The sequence below is a fragment of the Mobula birostris genome, chromosome 16, assembly GCF_030028105.1.
Source record: "Mobula birostris isolate sMobBir1 chromosome 16, sMobBir1.hap1, whole genome shotgun sequence".
NCBI classification, from domain to species: Eukaryota; Metazoa; Chordata; class Chondrichthyes; order Myliobatiformes; family Myliobatidae; genus Mobula; species Mobula birostris.
In genome coordinates this window covers 74,560,236-74,582,639 of record NC_092385.1, presented here as the reverse complement: position 1 = coordinate 74,582,639, position 22,404 = coordinate 74,560,236, and the positions used below count along the sequence as shown (strand labels likewise).

General features: G+C 39.4%; 1 protein-coding gene across 2 annotated transcripts in view; it reads left to right on the top strand.

Annotated features, from left to right (window-relative positions):
* The window catches only part of mtmr14 (myotubularin related protein 14), a 110,488-nt gene extending 88,359 nt beyond the window's left edge, over window positions 1-22,129 (top strand). The window contains exons 16-19 of one of the 2 annotated variants that reach the window (XM_072280852.1): window positions 698-833; window positions 13,613-13,789; window positions 15,959-16,111; window positions 19,331-22,129. In XM_072280852.1, the coding sequence (XP_072136953.1) occupies window positions 698-833; window positions 13,613-13,789; window positions 15,959-16,111; window positions 19,331-19,508 (644 nt within the window). In that variant the 3' untranslated portion in view covers window positions 19,509-22,129. The remainder of the gene's footprint in view (window positions 1-697; window positions 834-13,612; window positions 13,790-15,958; window positions 16,112-19,330) is intronic. The other variant, XM_072280853.1, reaches the window with a different exon arrangement.
* The last annotated feature ends 275 nt before the right edge of the window (window positions 22,130-22,404 follow it).

Genomic DNA, 22,404 nt, shown 5'->3' with positions numbered 1-22,404 from the left:
TTTCAGCAATTTACTCCTATTTGCATTGAAAGCAAATGGCATTGGCGATTTCTTTATTTCCCTTCCTATGGGAATTATGTTCAGATATGATTAAGACAAATAGAATATTTGTTTTGCTGGAAGACTTAATATTCAATTGCTTTTCCTTTACATCAAGGACTTGGCTTTGAATAAAAACCTGATAAAAAGGTTGTTTTTCATTGGAGGCTGTATCATTGAAAAGTGAGCTTTTATTTACATTATTAATATATTGCTGTATAAGTAATTGGCCATGCATTTGACGCATTGTCACTGTGGCTCTCAACTCCCAAGAGCACATCAGTATTCATGATTGTATTACTTAACAGTGCAGTTATATCAAAAAGTGTTTCTTACATGTGGGGAAATAGTCATGGTATCTAACAATCTTCACTAACAGTTGTCTCTAAATTGAACTTACAACATTTTTATTAAGTCAAGATCCTAAAATTGAGCCCAAAGAGAGCTCTGTTTAGTATGCAGCTTATGGTATTGGGACTGACTTAAGAATAATCCTGAAAGTAAAGTATCTGTGACCAAACACTGTCTTCAAAACAAAATGCTCTGTGGTTCAGAGAATAAGATTGTTACCTTTCCTTCTGTTTTAATATGACATTGAGCTTGTGCAATTACGATGAATGCTTTCTGCTAAATCCTATGTATAACGTGCTTGTGTTAGCTCATACAGACCGAGGAAGTACCACCAGTCTGAGCAGTGATTTCTCAGTCATTATGGAGGAGTCTCCCACTACTGCAGGAAGCTTCAACTATGAGGCTGTAGAACTGACAACAGGTCCAGCAACACAGGTGGCTTGGTAAGTTGTGTTTATTCAGTTTGGACATACATTGTATTCGTTATTTCTGTTTGGTCTCTTCCTGGAAGCATTTTGAGAAAGGTGTAAGCAGGATAATTTTAGCTGACTGGAAAGGTACAAAATTTTCTTGCACTTGTGGTTTGCTTTAATGCATGACTTTGAATATGCGATTAATGTGGAAAGTCATTAATATAAATACACCTGATGACTGGATATCTACTGGAGTACCATACTGATAAAGGAGTGCTTATTTTATTTTTATTTTCCTTTTTTTTTAAATCCATTTTAGTTTTCCTGTGAAGAATTTTCTTTTCCATTTTAAAGACCTGAACATTACTGGCAAGGTCAGCATTTACTGCCCATCCCTGACTGTCCTTGGTTATGGTGAGCAAGACCATGAGATCATAAGACAGGAGCAGGATTAGGCCATTTGGGTCATCAAGTTCACTCCACCATTATTTCATGACTGATTTATTATTCCTCTCACCTCCATATTTCTGCTTTCTCTGTAACCTATGATGCCCTGATTAATCAAGAACCTGTTGACCTCTGCTTTAAATATACCCAATAACTTGGCCTCCACAGCCATCTGTAGAAATGATTTCAACAGTTTACCACGCTCTGGCTAAAGAAATTCCTCCTCACCTCTGTGGTGAAGGGATGTCCTTATGTTCTGAGGCTGTACCCTCTAGTCCTAGAGGCCCCCATTTTAGGAAACATCTTTTCCATATCCACTTATCTGGGCCTTTCACTATGTGATAGGTTTAAATGAGATCCCCACATCATTCTCTACTCCCGTGAGTACAGGCCCAAAGCTATCAAATGTTCCTCATGTTAACCCTTTCAATTCCCAGAATTATTCTTGTGAATCTGCTCTGGACCCTGTCCAATGCTAGCTCATCTTTTCTTAGATGATTGGCCCAAAACTGCTCACAATACGCCAACTGTGATCTGACCAATGCCTTGTAAAGCCTCAGCATTACATCCTTGCTCTTGTATTTAAGTCCTTTCAAAATGAATGCTACCACTGAATTTGACTTCCTTACGACTGAAACAACCTGCATGTCAACCTTTAGGGAATCCTGTACAAGGACTCCAAAGTCCCTTTGCAGCTCAGATTTTTGAATTTTGTCCCCATTTAGAAAATAGACTATGTTTTTATTCCTTCTACCAAAGCGCATGACTACACCTCACTGCATTATGTTCCATCTGCCACCTATTTGCCCATTCTCATAATCTGTCTTTAGTCCTTCTGCAGACTCCCTACTTCATCAACACTAACTGCTCTCCACGTATCTTTGTATCATCCGCAGACTTGGCCGCAAAGTTATCAATTCTGTCATCCCAAATCGTTAACAGGTAATGTCAAACAAAATGGTCCCTACGCCGACCCTGCAGAACACCACTAGTCAGCCAATCTTCTATCCATGCTAGTATTTTTCCTGTAATGCCATGTGGTCTAATCTTTTCACAGCCTCATGTGCAGCACCTTATTAAAGGCCTTCAGAAAATCCAAGTCAACAATATCCACTGACCTCCTTTGCCCATCCTGCCTGTTATTTCCTCAAAGAATTCTAACAGATCTTTCAGGCAAGATTTTTCCTTAAGGAAGCCATGCTGACTTTGGCCTATTTTATCATGTGCCTCCAATTACCCTGGAACTTCATCCTTAATAATGGACTCCAACATCTTCAGAACCACTGAATTCAGACTTATTGGCCTATAATTTCCTTTCTTCTGCCTCCCTACCTTTAAAAGTGCAGTGGCATTTGCAATTGTCCAGTCCTCCAGGATTTAGTACGGGGGTTCCCAACCTTTTTTTATGCTGTGGACCATTATAATTAAGCAAGGAGTCCATGGACCCCAGCTTGGGAACCCATGATCTAGTGATTCTTGAAAGATCATTACTTATGCCTCCACAATCTCTTCAGCTATCTTTTTCAGAACCCTAGGGCATAGTACACCTGGTTCAGACCTGTCAGCTTCCTTAGAGCCTTATCTTTGGTAATGTTAACTGCACTCACTTTTGCCCTCTGACACTCACATTTCTGGCATATTTTTAGTGTTTTCCAAGTGAAGAATGATGCAAAAGAACTTAAGTTTGTCCCCCATTACTTCCTCACTAACATCATTGTCCAGTGGTCTGAAATTCGCTCTTGCTTCTCTTTTACTCATTATATATCTGAAAAAAGAACTTTTATCCTCCTTTATATTATTGGCTAGCTTACCTTCATATTTCATCTTTGCTGTCCTTATGGCTACTTAGTGCCTTATGTTGGTTTTCAAAAGCTTCCCAATCCTCTAATCCCCCACTAATTTTTGCGATATTATATGCAAGACTATCATAACGTCGCCCTTTTTACATTACTTTTCTATCTCCCATTGTAATTTGTTCCCCACATCCTGGCTACTGTTTGGAGGACTATATATAACACCCATCAGCGTCTTTTTCAAATCTACAATTTTCTAACTCTACCCACAAGGATTCTGCATCTTCTGATATATCCTATATCATCTTTTACTATGGATTTGAGTTCATTTATTACCAACAGAACTATCTCACCCCATCTGCCTACTGGCCAATCTTTTCGATACAATGTGAATCCTTGGATGTTAAGCTCCTAATTATGATCTTCTTTCAGCTGCAACTCAGTGATGCCCAAAACATCATATCTGCCAATCTAACTGTACTACAAGATCCTCTATCTTGGTCCATTTACTCCATGTATTCAAATTTAACACCTTCAGTCCTGTATTCATTTGCCTTTTCAATTTTCCCCCACGTTACCCTTGAATTTAACCCACTGACTGAAATTTTGCTTTATCATCTGCCTGTTCTTCTTCACTGTCTTGCTACACACTGCACCTACCTGTGCACCAACTGCACCATCCACAACCCTATCACTGCAGTTCTCATCCCCCTGCCAAATTACTTTAAGCCTTCCCCAACAGCTCTACCGTACCCGACTGCAAGGATATTGGTTCACCTCGAGCTCAGATATGACCCAAACTTTTTGTACTGGTCAAACCTTCCCCAGAAGAGATCCCAATTTTACAAATATCTGAAATCCTGTGCCCTGTACCAATTTCTCAGCCACATATTCACCTGTCAGATCCTACTATTCATACCCTCACTGGCAAATGGCACAGGCAGCAACTCAGAAATTATTGTCCGTCCTTAAACTTCTGCAGTCTTTCAAGTGGATCTACTCCCAATTGCAGTTGGGTAGGGAGTTGCAAACTTTATGGCTAGTAACAGTGGGAGACCAGGGATATGTTTCAGTCTTGATGATGCTGTGAGGAACCTGCAGATGGTGGTGTTCCTATGCATGTGCTGCTGTTGTCATTTTTGATGGCAGAGGTCATGTGTTTGGGTGTCTCTTTTGAAGTGGTACAGGTAAGTAACTCCACTGCATTTTTGGATGGTATACAATGTATCCACCATTTGCTGATGGCAAAGACAACAAGTGTTTTGAGTAGTTGTGTGGGTGCCAATCATTTTGTCCTGGAAAATGTTGAATAGTAGGAATAGTGCCTTCATACTTCTGCCTTGTATATGGTGGAAAGGCTTTGTGTTGTCAGGATGTGAGCCACTTGCCACAGGTTACTCAGCATCTAGCATGATCTTTTAGTCATGGTATATATATATCTGGTCCAATTAAATTTTGTCTCACAGGTAGCCCCTTGAAGATACAGGGCAAGGCAATGGTATGCCATTGAATGTCAAGGGAAAGTGGTTAAACACTTGTTGAAAATGGTCATTACATGGCATTTTTATGGAGCAAATGTTATTTGCCAGTTATCAGCTCATGTCTGAGTGTTGTCTTGGTCTTGCAGTATGGAGGCATAAGCTGCTTCATTTGCTGAGGAGTTACCAATGGAACTGAACACTGTAATCATCAGTAACACGCTACTTCAGATGTTTTGATGTGAGGCAGGTCTTTGATGAGCAACTGAAAATGGTTAGAACTGGGAACTTGTATAATGATATACTGGAGGTGGGATGTTTAAGCTCCAAATATCACAATTTCAACATCGCCATTATTTCCTTTGATGCTTTTGATCTCAGCTTCACCGAAACACTTCAGAGTTCAAAGGTTCAATTTAATGTCAGAGAAATGTATACAATATACATCCTAAAATGCCTTTTCTTCACAAAACATCCACGAAAACAGAGACGTGCCCCCAAGAATGAACGACAGTTAAACGTGAGAACCCCAAAGATCCCTCCGCCCTCCTGCATGTAAGTGGCAGCAAGGCAACTGTACCTCCTTCCCCTGACCAAAAAAAAAAGCACACCCGCTACCCAGCACAAGCATGAGCTAAGTGATAGCAAAGACACAGACCTTGTAGTTACCCCAAAGACTATCACATTTCATCCAGCATTCAGTAACCCACAGGTTCTCTCTCTCTCTCCCTAGTAAGGAAGAGGGAGGTGTCCCCCATTTTCACAGTGAGTGGGAGGCATAACAACAACCCGCTGGTTCATGATGTTAAAAAGTCAGTTTTGTCACTTTTTATGAGCTCTGTGCCCGAAGATCGCAAAGATCTCAGGTCTTCGGGCCCACAGTGAAAGATTTTCCGGCCTCCCCGATGACACACAAGTCTTCTGCCGTGACACCAACTCTCGATCTGTCTGTCTGGCCGTGTCCTAGGCTGGCCCCTTGGCGTGCCGAACCACTGCCGGTCCTGAAACCCCAAGAACGGGTCTCATTTCTGCAAAGAACCGAAGTCTGCATGTAACTCCAGGTCAGGGTCTTCAAAAGAACCCTGAAAGGGAAAAATGAAGGTACTAAAGATGGAAATAGAGCTGTTTCCGAAGATGCAAGCAAAGGAGTTGCCATTTAGCGCCATCGTAACTCTGTCTTTTTACTACCCTGAGATTCACTTTTTTTTGCAGGTATTCACAGTAAACACAACAAAACATAATGGAATCAATGAAAAACTGCACACAGAAAAGGTGAACAATCAATGTGCAAAAGACATCAAACTGTGCAAGTTGAAAAAGAGAATAAAAAAATATAATAAATAAATAATAAATATTGAGAACTTGAGTTGTAGACTCCTTGAAAATGAGTCCTTAGATTGTGGCAACACACGCAAAATGCTGGTGAATGCAGCAGGCCAGGCAGCATCTTATAGGAAGAAGCACAGTCAATGTTTCGGGCTGAGACCCTTCCTCAACTGTACCTTCTCCTATAGATGCTGCCTGGCCTGCTGCGTTCACCAGCATTTTTTTTAATGTGTGTTGCTTGAATTTCCAGCATCTGCAGATTTCCTCATGTTTGCCTTAGATTGAGGAATGTGTTCAGTTTTGGGGCGAGTTATCCCCTTTGGCTCTAGCCTGATGGTTGAGCAGTAACAAGTGTTCCTGAACCTAGTGTTATGGAACCTAAGGCTCCTGTACCTCTCTCCTGATGGCAGTAGCAAGAAAAGAGCTTAGTCTTGGATGGTGGTGGTCCTTAATGATGGATGCTACTTTCCTGTGACAGTGCTCCTTATAGATGTGCTCAAATGACGATACCTTAATCTGATACTGCCTTAATGTCAAGAGGAAATGCTTTCAAATCACTTCTGAAATTGAGTTGTAGAAGTTCTTGGTGAAACCCAAACAGGGCATCAGTCAGGTTACTGGTCAGTGTTGCTTGATGGCCTTGTAGATTTTACATTCCTTCACTTTGTACATTGACAGTACATTATTCAGGTGGTAATTATTTGCCTCTTTATGGGCAGAATATACCTGAATGGCTTGATTCATCTTTATTAAAAGCTAGGTAAGAAAGCAACTAACACTGCCTTGGTTAATATGTGGAGGGAGGGAACAAATAATTTTTACACTTGATGGGATTTTAACTTGAGGCTACGTGAGATGCCTAAAAATGAGATTCGAAGCAAGAAGGCTGCGAGTGGAATGGTTAAGGATTTTTGGAGCGAAGGCATTTTACTACTCGGGGTACAGAGAGGCAAGACTGCGCAGGCGTGTAACATCAGCCAGTGCAGCAGGAAAAGTTTAAAAAGAAGACCGCCATATCCAGTGGGCAGCGGAGTGAGAGGTAGCAGAGTGTTAGGGCTTTCACTCAACAGGCTTAGGAGGTAACGAGGTGAGGTAGGTTTGACTGTGTTAATTGCGGAAAGGAAGTAGGTGTGTGAGGCCAGTTTTCTGTGCTTGGTGTCAGATGTGGGAGGTCCTGGAGTCTCCCAGCCTCCTGGACAGCCATATCTGCACCAGGTGTGTCGAGCTGCAGCTCCTAAGGGACCACGTTAGGGAACTGGAAATGCAGCTTGATGACCTTTGTCTGGTCAGGGAGAGTGAGGAGGTGATAGAAAGGAGTTATAGGCAGGTGGTCACACCAGAGCCACAGGAGACAGACAAGTGGGTCACAGTCAGGAGAGGGAAGGAGAAGAGTCGGGTACAAGAGAGTACCCCTGTGGTTCTACCCCTGACAATAAGTACTCCTGTTTGAGTACTGTTGGGGGGGGCTGGGGGGAACAACCTGCCTGGGGGAAGCGACAGTGGTGGTGCCTCTGGCACAGAGTCCGGTCCTGTGGCTCAGAAGGGGAGGGAAAAGAAAAGGAAGTCAGTAGTGATAGAGGACTCTATAGTTACGGGGTCAGACAGGTGATTCTGTAGACGCAGGAAAGAAACTCGGATGGTTAGTTTGCCTCCCAGGTGCCAGGTTCTAAGGTGTTTCAGATCACGTCCAAGGTATCCTGCAGTAGGAGGGAGAACAGCCAGAGGTCGTGGTACATATTGGTACTAATGACATAAGTAGGAAAAGGGAAGAGGTCCTGAAAACCACTACAGGGAGTTAGGAAGAAAATTGAGAAGCAGGACCGCAAAGGTAATAATCTCGGGATTACTGCCTGTGCCACGCGACAGTGACAATAGGAATAGAATGAGGTGGAGAATAAATGCGTGGCTGAGGAATTGGAGCAAGGGGCAGGAATTCAGATTTCTGGATCATTGGGACCTCTTTTGGGACAGGTGGTGTGACCTGTACAAAAAGGACGGGTTGCACTTGAATCCCAGGCGGACCAATATCCTGGCAGGGAGGTTTGCTGAGGCTACTGGGGAGAGTTTAAACTAGAATTACTGGGGGGTGGGAACCGAACTGAAGAGACTGGGGAAGAGGCAGTTGGCTCACAAATAGAGAAAGCTTGGAGACAGTGTGTGAGGGAGGATAGGCAGGTGATAGAGAAGGAATGTGTTCAGACTGACGGTTTGAGATGTGTCTATTTTAACGCAAGGAGTATTGTGAACAAAGCGGATGAGCTTAGAGCATGGATCAGTACTTGGAGCTATGATGTGGTGGCCATTACAGAGACTTGGATGGCTCAGGGACAGGAATGGTTACTTTAAGTGCTGGGTTTTAGATGTTTCAGAAAGGACAGGGAGGGAGGCAAAAGAGGTGGGGGTGTGGCGCTGTTGATCAGAGATCGTGTCATGGCTGCAGAAGAGGTGGATGTCATGGAGGGATTGTGAGTGGAGGTTGGGAACAGCAAGGGGTCAATAACTTTACTGGGTGTTTTTTTTATAGGTCATCCAATAGTAACAGGGACATCAAGGAGCAGATAGGGAAACAGATCCTGGAACGGTGTAATAATAACAGAGTTGTCGTGATGGGAAATTTTAATTTCCCAAGTATCAATTGGCATCTCCCTAGAGCAAGGGGTTTAGATGGGGTGGAGTTTGTTAGGTGTGTTCAGGAAGGTTTCTTGACACAATATGTAGATAAACCTACAGGAAGAGAGACTGTACTTCATCTGATATTGGGAAATGAACCTGGTCATGTGTCAGGTCTCTCAGTGGGAGAGCATTTTGGAGATAGTGATCATAATTCTATCTCCTTTACAATAACATTGGAGAGAGATAGGAACAGACAAGTTAGAAAAATGTTTAATTGGAGTAAGGGGAATTATGAGGCTATCAGGCAGGAAATTGGAAGCTTAAATTGGGAACAGATGTTCTCAGGGAAAAGTACGGAAGAAATGTGGCAAACGTTCGGGATATTTGTGTGGAGTTCTGCATAGGTACATTCTAATGAGACAGGGAAGTTATGGTAGGGTACAGGAACCGTGGTGTACAAAAGCTGTAATAAACCTAGTCAAGAAGAAAAGAAAAACGTACAAAAGGTTCAGAGAACTAGGTAATGTTAGAGATCTAGAAGATTATAAGGCTAACAGGAAGGAGCTTAACAAGGAAATTAGGAGAGCCAGAAGGGGCCATGAGAAGACCTTGGTGGGCAGGATTAAGGAAAACCCCGAGGCATTCTACAAGTATGTGAAGGCAAGAGGATAAGTACATCCTCTTTCTTCATATCTACTTGATCAAGCTTTTCAGTCCACTGTAAGTCAACACCAAGATCCTTTTCCATAGTGAATACTGAAGTAAAATATTCATTAAGTATCTGTGCTATTTCCTCCGGTTCCATACACACTTTCCCACTGTCACAGGTACTTAATGAATATTTTACTTCAGTATTCACTATGGAAAAGGATCTTGGTGTTGACTTACAGTAGACTGAAAAGCTTGAGTATGTAGATACGAAGAAAGAGGATGTGCTGGAGCTTTTGGAAAGCATCAAGTTGGATAAGTCGCCAGGACCGGATAAGATGTACCCGAGGCTACTGTGGGAGGCAAGTGAGGAGATTACTGAGCCTCTGGCGATGATCTTTGCATCATCAATGGGGATAGGAGAGATTCTGAAGGATTGGAGAGTTCTGAATGTTGCTCCTTTGTTCAAGAAGAAATTATAGACCAGTGAGTCTTACTTCAGTGATTGGTAAGTTGATGGAAAAGATCCTGAGAGGCAGGATTTATGAACATTTGGAAAGGTATAAAATGATTAGGAACAGTCAGCATGGCTTTCTCAAGGGCAGGTCATGCCTTACGAGCCTGATTGAATTTTTTGAGGATGTGACTAAACACATTGTTGAAGGAAGAACAGTAGATGTAGTGTATATGGATTTCAGCAAGACATTTGAATATAGTATTAATGGTAAGACTCTTGGCAGTGTGGAGGATCAGAGGGATCTTGGGGTCCGAGTCCAGAGGACACTCAAAGCAGCTGCGCAGGTTGGCTCTGTGGTTAAGGCGGCATATGGTGTATTGGCCTTCATCAATTGTGGAATTGAATTTAGGAGCCTAGAGGTAATGTTGGAGCTATATAGGACCCTGGTCAGACCCCACTTGATGTACAGGTGGTGCCCATTTTCCGAACATTCGCTTTACGACACCTCGCTGTTACGAAGACCTACATTAGTTGCCTGTTTTCGCTAACAGAAGGTGCTTTCACTGTTACGAAAAAAGGCTGCACACAAAAAAAGGCAGCGCGCGCCAGAACAGCCAAGCTCCTCCCCCGGAACTGCATTCTAGCCAGCGTTGCTTAAACTCATGATTTATCTTGTGCATCCGTTAGCAAGATGAGTTCTAAGGTATCGGAAAAGCCTAAAAGAGTTTGTAAGGGTGTTACACTTAGCGTAAAACTAGACATAATTAAGCATTTCAATCGTGGTGAACGAAGTAAGGACATTGTCTTGCTCCATCACGTTGGTCAAAGCTAATAGAGACTTATCCAAAAAGACTACTGGCTCTAATAGCTATGACGGGTGGTTCAACTAAGTACTGAACAAAGGGGGAGGTGTGAATGCATTTGAACAGCTGACGTTTGAGTTTTTGAGTTTTTAGTATATCGTGCTTTACAAATTTCCCTGTTTTTAGGTTCTACTATGAAAAAAAGAGCATGCAATTCACAAATAAAGTTCTCAATTTGATCAAAATTCCTGGTTATAATACTCATTTATGTGAACAAAAGGTTGGGGGCTGAATACTTTTAGAAGGCACTGTACTGTAACTAAATCATTCATTTTTTTAGACATTCATGTTGATAGAGATTAATTGAGCATAATTTTAATATAGTCACTGATATTACTCCATAGTTCCTCAATTTGCACGTTTCTCAACATTTCTGTACACATTTATCTTCTAGATATTTTTAGTTTATTTCATTATTGCTCCGTTGTTCTTTATTTTTATCACAACACAGATCTCCGTTCAGGCATTGGAATCTTACTAGCTCCACGAGGAGCAATCACTTTAGTACAGGGGTTCCGAACCTGAGGTCCACTGATCGTTGGTTAATGGTAGGGGTACATGGAATAAAAAAGGTGGGAACCCCTGCCTGAGAACTGTTTTTCTCCTTCCTCTTGCTCATCGCTCTAACAATTTTTTTCTCTCTCAAATACACTCGTTAATACCCTTTAATTATTTTTGCTATTAACTAATATTTAATTTACGGTGGTCAATTAACCAGCTATCATGTCTTTGGGATATGGAAGTCCAGAGAGTCAGTAAAGGAATGTGTGAAGTTTGCCCAAACAACACCTTAGGTCAAGATTGAACTATATCTATGAAAGAGCAATATTTTGCTGCTACACCAACCCACTTCTCAGAATCAGAATCAGAATCAGGTTTATTGTCACCAGCATGTGTCGTGAAATTTGTTAACTTAGCAGCAGCAGTTCAATGCAATACATAATATAGAAGAAAAAATAAATAAAATAATAATAAATAAGTAAATCAGTTACAGTATACGTATATTGAATAGATTAAAAATCTTTCTAAATTTGTTTCGGTATTCAGACAGATGAAGCATATGCTTCTTGAAAATCATATTCAGAAAGTTTATAATGTGTCCTATCTAAAGACTGCTATTGTCAAATATCTTTCCATAGGGAGTGAATGTACTATTCTGGATGTGATGCACTGCTTTGGAGGAATCCAATTTTAGACAGAACCTTAGAGGTTGCACCAGAAGGACAGGTCAGATCCAACCCTTTATGGATGGTGGGGAAGACATTGATCTTTTTCCAATCTTTCTCAGCATGTTGAAACATGTTTACATATTTCTAACTGTTTTAGTCTCTCCAAATAATGTCTAGTTTGCTAAAGTTCATTGCTACCATCAGGAAGGAGGTACAGAAGCCTGAAGGCACACACACACTCAGTGATTCAAGAACAGTTTCTTCCCCTCTGCCATCAGATTTCTGAATGGACATTGAACCTATGAACACTACATCAGTACTTTTTTATTTCTATAATGCACTACTTTAATTAATTTAGTAGACAATATATGCAGTATACTTGCTGTAGTTCAGTTTTTTCTCAATTATGTATTGCGTGGTACTGCTGCTGCTAAGACAACAAATCTCACGACATATACTGATGACATTAAAGCTGATTCCGAATGATTCCAGGAATGACAGGGTGAATGTATGAGGAGTGTCTGTACTTGCTGAAGTTTAGAAGAATAAGGGGAGATCTCATTGAAACTTATCAAATATTAAAAGGCCTAGATAATAGAAAACATAAAAAATAGGTGCAAGAGTAGGCCATTCGGCCCTTCGAGCCTGCCCTGCCATTCAGTATGATCATGGCTGATCATCCAACTCAGAACCCTATACCTGCCTTCTCTCCATACCCCCGATCCCTTTAGCCACAAGGGCCATATCTAACTCCCTCTTAAATATAGCCAATGAATTGGCCTCAACTGTTTCCTGTGGCAGAGAATTCCACAGATTCACCACTCTCTGTGTGAAGAAGTTTTTCCTAATCTCGGTCCTAAAAGGCTTCCCCTTTATCCTCAAACTGTAATAGATGTGAAGAGGATGTTTCCTAAAGTGGAGGAGTCTAGGACCAGAGGGCACAGCTTCTGATTAGAGGAACGTCCGTTTAGAGGAGAGATGCAGAGAAATTTCTTTAGCTAGAGGGTGGTATTCATTGTCACAGGCAGCTCTGACGGCCAAGCCAATGGGTATATTTAAAGTGGAGGTTGTTGTTAGTAATTGGTAAGGGTTTTAAAGTTTATGGGGAGAATGAGATTGAGAGGGATAACATATCAGCCATGGTGGAATGGCGGAACAAACTCAATGGACCAGATGACCTCATTCTGCTTCTATGGTATGGTCCTATTTCTGGCATTTTTGGGCTTTTCTTGGATTCTCAGCAATTGAATAATTTTGCTGTTATCATAGGTCTTCTGAATGTTAAGAACTAAGTGTTCTTAATTAGCTCGTTCATTAGCAACATAAACTTTGTAGCTTTGTCAAAGCTGGTTATGAAAATACAAGCGCAAACAGGAGGAAATCTGCAGATGCTGGAATAAAATAAAATACAGACAACTTTTCATGGTCTTAGATCTGTGCATCCTCTGGAATGTGAAAGCATTTCAGAGTTCAAAATAAACTTATTATCAAAATATGTGTATGCCACCATATACTACCTTGAGATTCATTTTCTTGGAGGCATTCACAGTGCAATGTAGAAATACAATAGAATTAATGAAAATCTACATACACAGACTGACAAGCAATCAATGTGCAAAAGAGGACAAACTGCAAATAAAGAAACAAATAATAAATAATACTGAGAACATGAGTTGTAGAGTCCTTGAAAGTGAATCCATAGCTTGTCTTCAGTGATCAGTTCACTGTTGTGAATGAATTTGTGGTTCAGGAGCCTGATGGTTGAAGCATGATACCTACTCTTGAACCTGGTGATAAGGAACCTAAGGCAGCTGTCCCAATGGTAGCAGCAAGAAGAGTCTATTGTATATATTTTTAATTGGTCTATATCATTCTGAAATGGAAAAAAGCCCTCATACTGTATGAGACATGGTTTCATGCGTGTGGAAGAGAGTGTACTGTCACTACTTAATTATTGAAACAGGAACTCTGGATTTAAATAAAATTCATTCCTATTTATCTGTGTTGAATTCCAGGAGAAGAGGAAGGACATCATCACCACAGACTGTTGCGTGGAATCAAGCACACTTGCCTAACCAGGCAGAAGACCGGTTCTTGCAACCTGGTGTATCCGAACATAAGCCATCATTCTGCCAGCTGGAAAATAACTTCCTGAGAACTGGTAGTAGCCCCTTGGCTGTTCCAGAAAGAAGGTTGGTCTGCTTCATTCCTTTCGAGGATGGGGGAAAAAGAAAACAAAGTGTCAGTTATTCAAGAGTACCTCACTATGCAGATTCTGTTCCAATTTATATTTCATTAGCTATTAGACTCTTGTTAGATTATAGCTTGATAGAAAAGGAGCTCAGATAATCTTGTGAATAACTGCAGAATTATTACAATATTTAGTATAGAATAGCAACTGTCTCAAAATGATTACTCTAATGCTGTTTATTCACAACATTAAGCAGTGTTATTCAAACCTAATTGAGCATCTTTGGACTTGAATGAGCGTGCAAGTAAGCTATTCTTAATCCAGAGTTTTGGTGTTTCGTACTTGGGCTTTATCATTATTTTTACTGTTCTCATCTCTATGACTTCACAGTGAAACTCGTGCTTTTTAATGTTGACAGATATTGATCTCGAAATACAGGTAGTATTTACATTAATGCAGTACCTTAGTAGGTTCTTCTTATGCTACCAAGAATTTTATTTGGATCTGTTTCTTTCTGACATATAACTAGTTATTGCAAATAATTTTGGAAAAGTACAGTATTTGTCTAGCATCTGCCCCCAAGTTCTACTGCCAGCATAACTGTGATAGCACATTATTCCAGTTTTGACAAAATGTGCTTCTAGTTGAGCTGGTCAATGAATTGTGAATATTCTTTAAGGTCATTGTGCTAAAAGTTGACGTTCCTACTTTCTGGACAGCGGGTCGACATTATAGTACAGAGGCCCTCATACATCTTTACTGTAATGGTGCTGAAGAACTGCCCTCATTAGTCGTGAGCTCCTGACTTATTTTGAAAATCTGAAAAGGAAAAATGAAAATTTGGCTTGAGATATCATTGGCATAGTTCACCTTTGCTTCTCTTGGCTTCAATTCCTCTTATTCTTTAGTGCCCTGCTATGTTCAATTCTAACCCCATATCTACCTAAACTCATTACTGATGTTTGTTTTAATTTTTTTTGTTCTTTAACATTATTTTAAAATGCAATTAAGCAAATTCTATCTTAATTAAAAACTAATATATATGTGCTATAGGATATATTTTCATTAAAACACTCCATCCTATTCCCTGACAAAGAGCTAACATGACAAATCCCTAGCTCTGCTCTTATCCCTAATTTTTTAATTTCCATACTTACTAGGAAAGTGCCTGACTACAGGACTCATGAACCGCATCAGAAGAAACAACAGAGATTCGTGTTTGAGGTCTACAGTAATTGTTCTTAGTGCTGCACACTGTTTGAAGTTTCAACAGGAAGTTTTCACTAGCCATCTGGCATCCAGCACATGCAAGTCTTTGCACAGCTAGAAAATCTATAAGTATCTGCTACTTAGAGAATTCTTTTTTAATAAAAAGAGAGCATTCATTTACAGCAGATGTTCCCAACCATTTTTATGCTGTGGAACTTTACCATTAACTGAAAGGAGCCGGAGAGGGTTGTAAATTTAGTTGGCTCCATCTTGGGTACTAGCCTACAAAGTACCCAGACAAGGGCCTGTGGAGGTCATGTTGGAAACCCTTGATTTGCAGAGAATGGAATATGTGAGACCGTCTCTGCCCATTAAACCCTAGTTTTTTTGGAAACAACTTCAATACTTCTAGAAATCTGATTTTAATTCTTGAGGCCTGACAAAGGGTTTTGGCCCGAAACATCGAATGTTTATTCCCCTCCATAGATGTTGCCTGACTTGCTGAGTTCCTCCAGAATTTTGGGTGTGCTGCTCAAGTTTCCAGTCTCTTCAGAATCTCTTGTGTTCACGATTTTGACTCTTACAGAGTTGAGATGAGAAAGCCGGGAAGAGTCACTGCCATAGGATGCAAATGTTAACAACAACAGTGTCCGCTAGAATTGGACGCAAAGTAACATACGAAATCATTTTTACTAAGTATGCATCAAATACCCTAGCTGCACCCTCTGTGTTCATTGACAGATAATTTTAGAATGACCTCTGCAAGCCTTTAGTCTATAGGGCCAGGCAGACTTTGCTTTACTTAATGTGCCTTTCGCACAGAGGAAATTCTGACCTCCTAAAAGGGAAAAAACTCATCAAGTTTTTGGCATAACCATTCAAAGTTTTTTTTTAAATAAACACTAGCTTTGTCCAAGGGCCCAGTTTTGCTTATTTTGTATTTCACTGTCTTCCTGTGCAGCTCCACAGAGTATTCCCTTTCTTCATCCTCTTCCACGGATTATGGCAGCTGGCAGATCGTGTCTGGCTGTGGCAGTATTCATGACCCGGCTATAGTTACCAATGACTCACCCCTCCCCTTCAGCGTTCAAGATGATGGAGCCAATGGGAGACTGTGAGTGCTGCTGAGATTATGCAACTTTGCATCAAAAATATTTAATCCTATAATAGTCCTCTGTCTGTCTACGCCATCTGACTTCATGTCTTCCCAACGATTTCTATCACTGTCTGAACAAATCTTTATTCATGAGCTTCCAGTGTCAGCTAGAGCTTGGAAGAAACAGGGCTCTTCAAAAGAAGGAAATACTTGTAATCACCTTGGCTTACTCTTCAACGGAGCATGGTATTCAGCAACATTGATGTGAATCTAGAAGACTGACACTGGGGAGTCCTCCAGAATAGGAAAGAATAAATTGTTGATCTATAGGGAACTAGAAGCAACATTAACCAAATAAGAAATTGGAGAAATGAATATTCACTTATTTATTTATGTATGTTTCTTTTCGGCTGGCTCTCTGTGCGTTTGGATTTTGGGCCTTTGTAATTGATTTCAAATGCTTGAGGCTTTCTCTGTGCAATAGGCATAATTGTGGGAATAGCAGAAAGAAAGGAGAAGAAAAACAAAATATAAAGGTGGAAGTACACAGGTTGCCAGGAGGAGTTTTCATTATTGCGTCCTCTTGCAGTCAGTAAAATAAATCAATTACGTTTAAGTAGCTGACAGAATTGAAACGTGAAAATAAAGACAAGCTGCAGAAAGAATAGAAATAATTCCTAAATCCATCAGCTTTCAACCAACTGATCCTTGCTGATACTGCCAATGAATCCTCTGAGGTTCTTGTTCATGAAAGAAAAGGTCTTTTGTGGAGAATGATTAAACAGTGATGCTTTATGTCCTGCCAAATAAGATTTCCAACTAACCCTGTGCAAATGGGTTTCCACATAGCCATTAAACCATTTGTGGCCTAGATGGCAGTCGGGAAAAGTTGTTATCTTTTTTAAAAATGTATTTTATATTGTTTTTAAATAAGCGTACAATCAAACATCCAAGACAAGATTACAATCCAAGTATTTTTTTAGCAATACAATGTTGAATATGCCCTTCCAGCCCTTTGAGCCATGCCATCCTAGCAACCCTATAACCCCGAATAACCCTAACTAATCACAAGACAATTTACAATGACAATTAACCTACCCAAGTGGGTCTTTGGACTGTGGAAGAAAACCAAAGCATCTGGGCAAAAAACCACTCATTCCACACGGATGTACAAAGACAGCTTATAGAACAGCGCTGGAATTGAACTCCTAATTCCAGAACATTCCAAGCTGTAATAACATTGTGCTAACCACTATGTTACTTTGGCACTAATAAATTTTTGCTTGTGAATCATTTACATTAAGTGAATATGTATTTTAAAATACATAAATTTATTTTTATCCATCTGAGAAAATCCATCCTTTACGGAATAAGATTTCACCATAGAGACTTCCATTGGATGTATTCATGTGTCATTCATTCCTTTAACAATTTCCTTGTCGTAGATGAAATGCAAAAACTCAAAATTGAGATTGGCATCTCTGTGATGCAGTGGGTTAGTGTAATTGCACATTCCACTGAAGTTTGTAGGAGTTTTGTGGATCGCTGTAATATTTCTCCTGGTTAATGAGGTCATATTGATATTCAAAAGGTAAAGGCTCTGTTCCTTATACACATCATAAATACTCTGTGCAAAATGATGATTCATTTTTCTATTTGCTTCAAGGCTCCAGAAATGGCTACTAAGTTAGCATTCACACTCAGGACTATAATACTTTAAGTTGTACGATACAGATCATGCTAGTATCTTGGAAAACTGATGGAGCGCTTGCGAAAGTTTGAATTTAAAAACAAAACTGCCCTGTATGTGGAAGCTGTGACACGTGAAGAAAGATGGGTTTGTTTTAACACTTACCTGTATTGTGAATCAAAAGTGGAATGTTCAATTCCAGTTACGTCTCATCAAATAAACATGCAGCAAGATCAATTAACCATGCAATGAACATCTCCATCAAAAATTTTAATACCTACCCTTGAGATTTAGAGGCATTGCCATCACCCTCAATATCCTACGCGTCAGTCACAGTGAACAAGACCTCAACAAACCAGCCATATAATTACTGTGACAAGCTTGGATATCCTATGGCAGGTGACTCATCTCCTAGCGATCTAAAGCCTTTCCACCATTTCTAAGGCCAAAGTGTGTTTCAGAATATTCTTCCCTTGTGTATATATAATGTAGCTACAGTAAATCACAAGAAAGTCAACACTATCCAAGACAAAACCAACAGTCGCATCCTTTTGTCCACCTAAACCTTCAGTTCCCACAAATGACACACCCACAAGTCAGGAGTGAAATACTCTCGTCTTAACCGGATGTGTGCAGCTCCAACAATTTTATAGGCCTTCCATTCACTACCACCCATGCTGGTGGTTGCAGTGAGTACCATCTTAAAAAGTACACAAGTTACTTGCTTGGGCTACTCCAACATCTCCTCCAAACTTTGACCTGTGCCCCCAGGAAGGAGGAAGATACCAGGCACAGGGCAACATTAACATTTGCTGGTTCCCTTCCAAATTGCACACCTTCCTGTCTGGGAATATATTGCTGGTCCTTTATTATCACTAGGTCTAAATTCTGGAGCTCCTTCCCCAAAATAAGGATATTTCAATGTTGACGTTTTAAACATTTATAGGAATTTGTCTACCACAAAATTGTTACTACTGCCAAATTTTGGTACATTTTCAAGCCTGCTGTAATTTGATATAAATCTCTTAATTTGTTTAAAGTCAACACACATGGATTTCCTAAAATTAATCCAATCCAAGTGAATCTATAACTACATGACTATATTTAAGGGTAATTATTGTTTTCCCTCTATGGGGCAACATTTTGTTTTGCAACCAATCACCGCAGTGTTCCTTTTAAGGGAAAAAATTGACAAATGACATTGTTTTAATATTTATTTGAAGTCAAACTATAGTTTTAATTTTTTTATTTAACTTTGAACCATTTCAATTACTGCCACTTTTGCTCTTGAACCAATCTAGTATGTTCTACCATTTGCAAGCCTAATACATTTAGTACTTGCATGTCCAAGTTCAAAAATACTTGTTTTACTGTGAACTTGACCCAATGACTGTTGGCATATTGCACCATTAGTGGACTCTTCTTTTGAAGTAAAAAAAATACCCCTGGACTTTTCAAGCATATTATTTTTCATAACCTGTATAGAATAGAGCAATTTTGGTGAATCTCAAATTAGCACTAGAATTGACCTACTTCTCTCTTTGCAGACATCCACACATCCCAGAACGAAGGGCCAAGCTAGAGGAAGTCAGAGCCATATTCTTGTCCGCATACAGTGCAACTGTAGGCCTCAGATCCATATCTTCCAGCCCGTCAGCCATTGGTGGACTTCTGGAACAGTTTGCCCGTGGAGTCGGACTGAGAGGCACAAACAGCATTGTCTGACACAATCTGTCTCTTTTTTTTTTAAATCTGTGGATCACTGTGAAATGCCAAAGATGGACTTGTGAATTTGCTATTCAAACATTTTCTTCTTTTGATCATAGACTGTGATTACTACTTAGAAAAGTACTTCTATTGAGCTATATTTCTAAAAGCTGAAGATATGCAGTTTCCCTCTTCTCTCCTCCCCTGTGCATCTATGTATTGAAGTGAGCAAACCAGCCCTAGTTCAGGACTTGAGATGGGGCTGTTCATCCTTGAAGTAGTGTTGTTCTCTTTATATTTATATTTGAGAGCTTCAGAAATAGGTGGCTTTGAATGGCTATTGCAAGCTGAAACATCCTACATTGAATCACAATGTCAGAGGTAGTAGTGAATCTGGACAATAATATTCTTAAGCAGCTTTGAAGCTTGTAAAGTTACTTCTCAAGCTAGCCAGGTAAGGTTAGAGTTAATATTATGATGGTTTTGTAAATTTTTTACTTATATTACCCTATTAACCTGAAAAATCTTATTCCCAGTGGTTTATAAATTTACTATAGTAAGCCATTATGGTGATCTCATTTTTGACTACAATATACTAACCGGTAGATGGAAATTGCAGGAAGACTTGCTTGAAAAGACTTGTTTGGTTAGATTGATTAGCACCTTGGCTAAAGTAATGCAGACAGGCTCTCTGTTGTGTCCAGCCACCACAATGATTCCTGTGATTTTGGGAAATCGTCTGTGGTGTCTCTCAGATTAGAAAAGATTTTGTCCACCTTGCCTTTCCAATGACTCAATTGATTTGAAAATGACTTGCCAACATAATGCAGTAGCAGAATAGTAGATTTTCATTAGCAGATTTAATTCAGCACTGTTCGAGATTATTTCTATTTTTAATATGATATATTAACCTGTTTTAAAACTTGACTATTTTTGTAATGTATGGATTCTGTTGTATAGTTTAGACTTTACAGGACGTTTTAGTGTTGCCTTAAAATAAACAGGGATCTGTCACCGAGGACTGAATGAGGGGAGAAGTGAAAGGAGCCTTTTTAATTTTGGTGTCAAGAATTCCTCTTGGTAGAAGTCTTTTTAAGAAAAAAAACACAAAAATGACCCTGTATTGTAGTCAAAATATTGGACTGTGAAATAGACACTGAACTCTTGCATGTAAGTTCTGTGAAACAAATACTCCATTTGAAAAAAAATCAATTTCAGTTAGCCAAAATTTCAGTTTTGGAATTGAATATAACAAAGGATTAAAAATATTTGATTTTAAGTAAACTTATTATACAGTTATTTCCAGCAAAACATTTTCCTCTTGATGCAACTCCAAGATTGAAAACAAAATCAATATTAACCGCATCATATCAACCCATAATTGTTGATTCCAGGTATGTCTTTTCTCACGAGGCTGTTCAAAGAGAAATGTTATTATTAAAATATGTATTGTAAGATCAACCACTACTGCATGGGTTTTTCTAAAATATCACAACAAGGATCTAGATCTTGTCACTTCCACCTTTTGCCCTTGGATGTCAAGGCTAAGCATATCTCTCTGGACAATCAGCATTCAACCTTTTAGTTGTGCAGGTCTCCTGAGCATTCATCTGTGTTTCTCTGAATTAGTTACATAATGCTTTTAAATTTTCTTTCCAATATCTCCATGTCCTCCAGTTGTACCAGACTGGGTTCATGTGAATATAAGTCGTATTTACTTTCTCTGACATTTAATACACAACATGACTGTCTTTATCCCTCCCAAACTCTCTTTACCATTAGATTGGAGTAGTTTTTAAAACTGTAGTAAGTGTTCGTTTGTTGTACAAAATGCATTAATATTTGTAACGAATTAAGTTGGTTATTGTTCTGAATACAAATATTTCAATTCTGGCCAAATTTATCTAAATCTTTTAAAATTCATAATCTGCTGACAGACCTGTTGTACACTTTGATTATTAAGTTATTTCAGACTTCCAGCATTTGCATTTTTCAGAACCTACAGTTCATTTATATATTTCCCACACTTACTGAGCATAAATTTAAAATGGTCCTTAATCAGTATTGTAAACGGTATTGCTTTTTTTTATTGGAAGTAATAGAACAGAAATTGTTAGTGAACATTAGATTAAACTGATCTGGTTATTAATTTAGATAATGTATATTGGGATTAATCCGCAATTTAGCATGTGCTTTGTATATTTGAACTGTTGCATTATGTTGGTGTATATGTGGGCTGTGATTGCCTAGCAAAATGTTTTCGTTATATATGAATTAAAGATCTTTAAAGCTCTCACATTTTTACATAACATGTTGTTTTAAAGGACTTGTTTTGATGGATGTGGATTGTAACCCTCTGACTTTTGGTTATTCAGATTTGTTTCAGGTTAGTGTTTCAGCAAAATCTAACGTCATATTTACCAACACCCTAAAATGTTCACTTCATTACTTTTACTGTGAACTTTGCTCTTCTGTATTAACCATGTATCCAAATGTTATGGAGCCAAATTTCTTCTTTCTTATTGTGGTTATTTTCTTATGGTGTACTCTTAAGATTAAACCCAGAAAGATGATATGTAACCTCCTGATCAGTGTGTTTTTGAGAAATACATTAGCTTATTAAAATGTTTTTCTCTCAAGGCAACTTGCAATTTAAACTTCCTGAAGCCTTTTATTTTGGATGACTACATCACTGTAGAGAGCACAGGTTTACAACTCTATTTGTGATGACCAGCATTGCAGTACCACCACCAGTGCCAGCATTGAGAGCTGCTTTAAAGCATCAGTGCTATTCATTAAAATCTTTCCACTCAATTTCTACTATTTGCATATGCTGAGACATTAGTATTTATCTCGCTCCTTTATCCATTTGGAGGTCTGATAATGCAAATAGAAAGCATTTTCATTTTTGTTA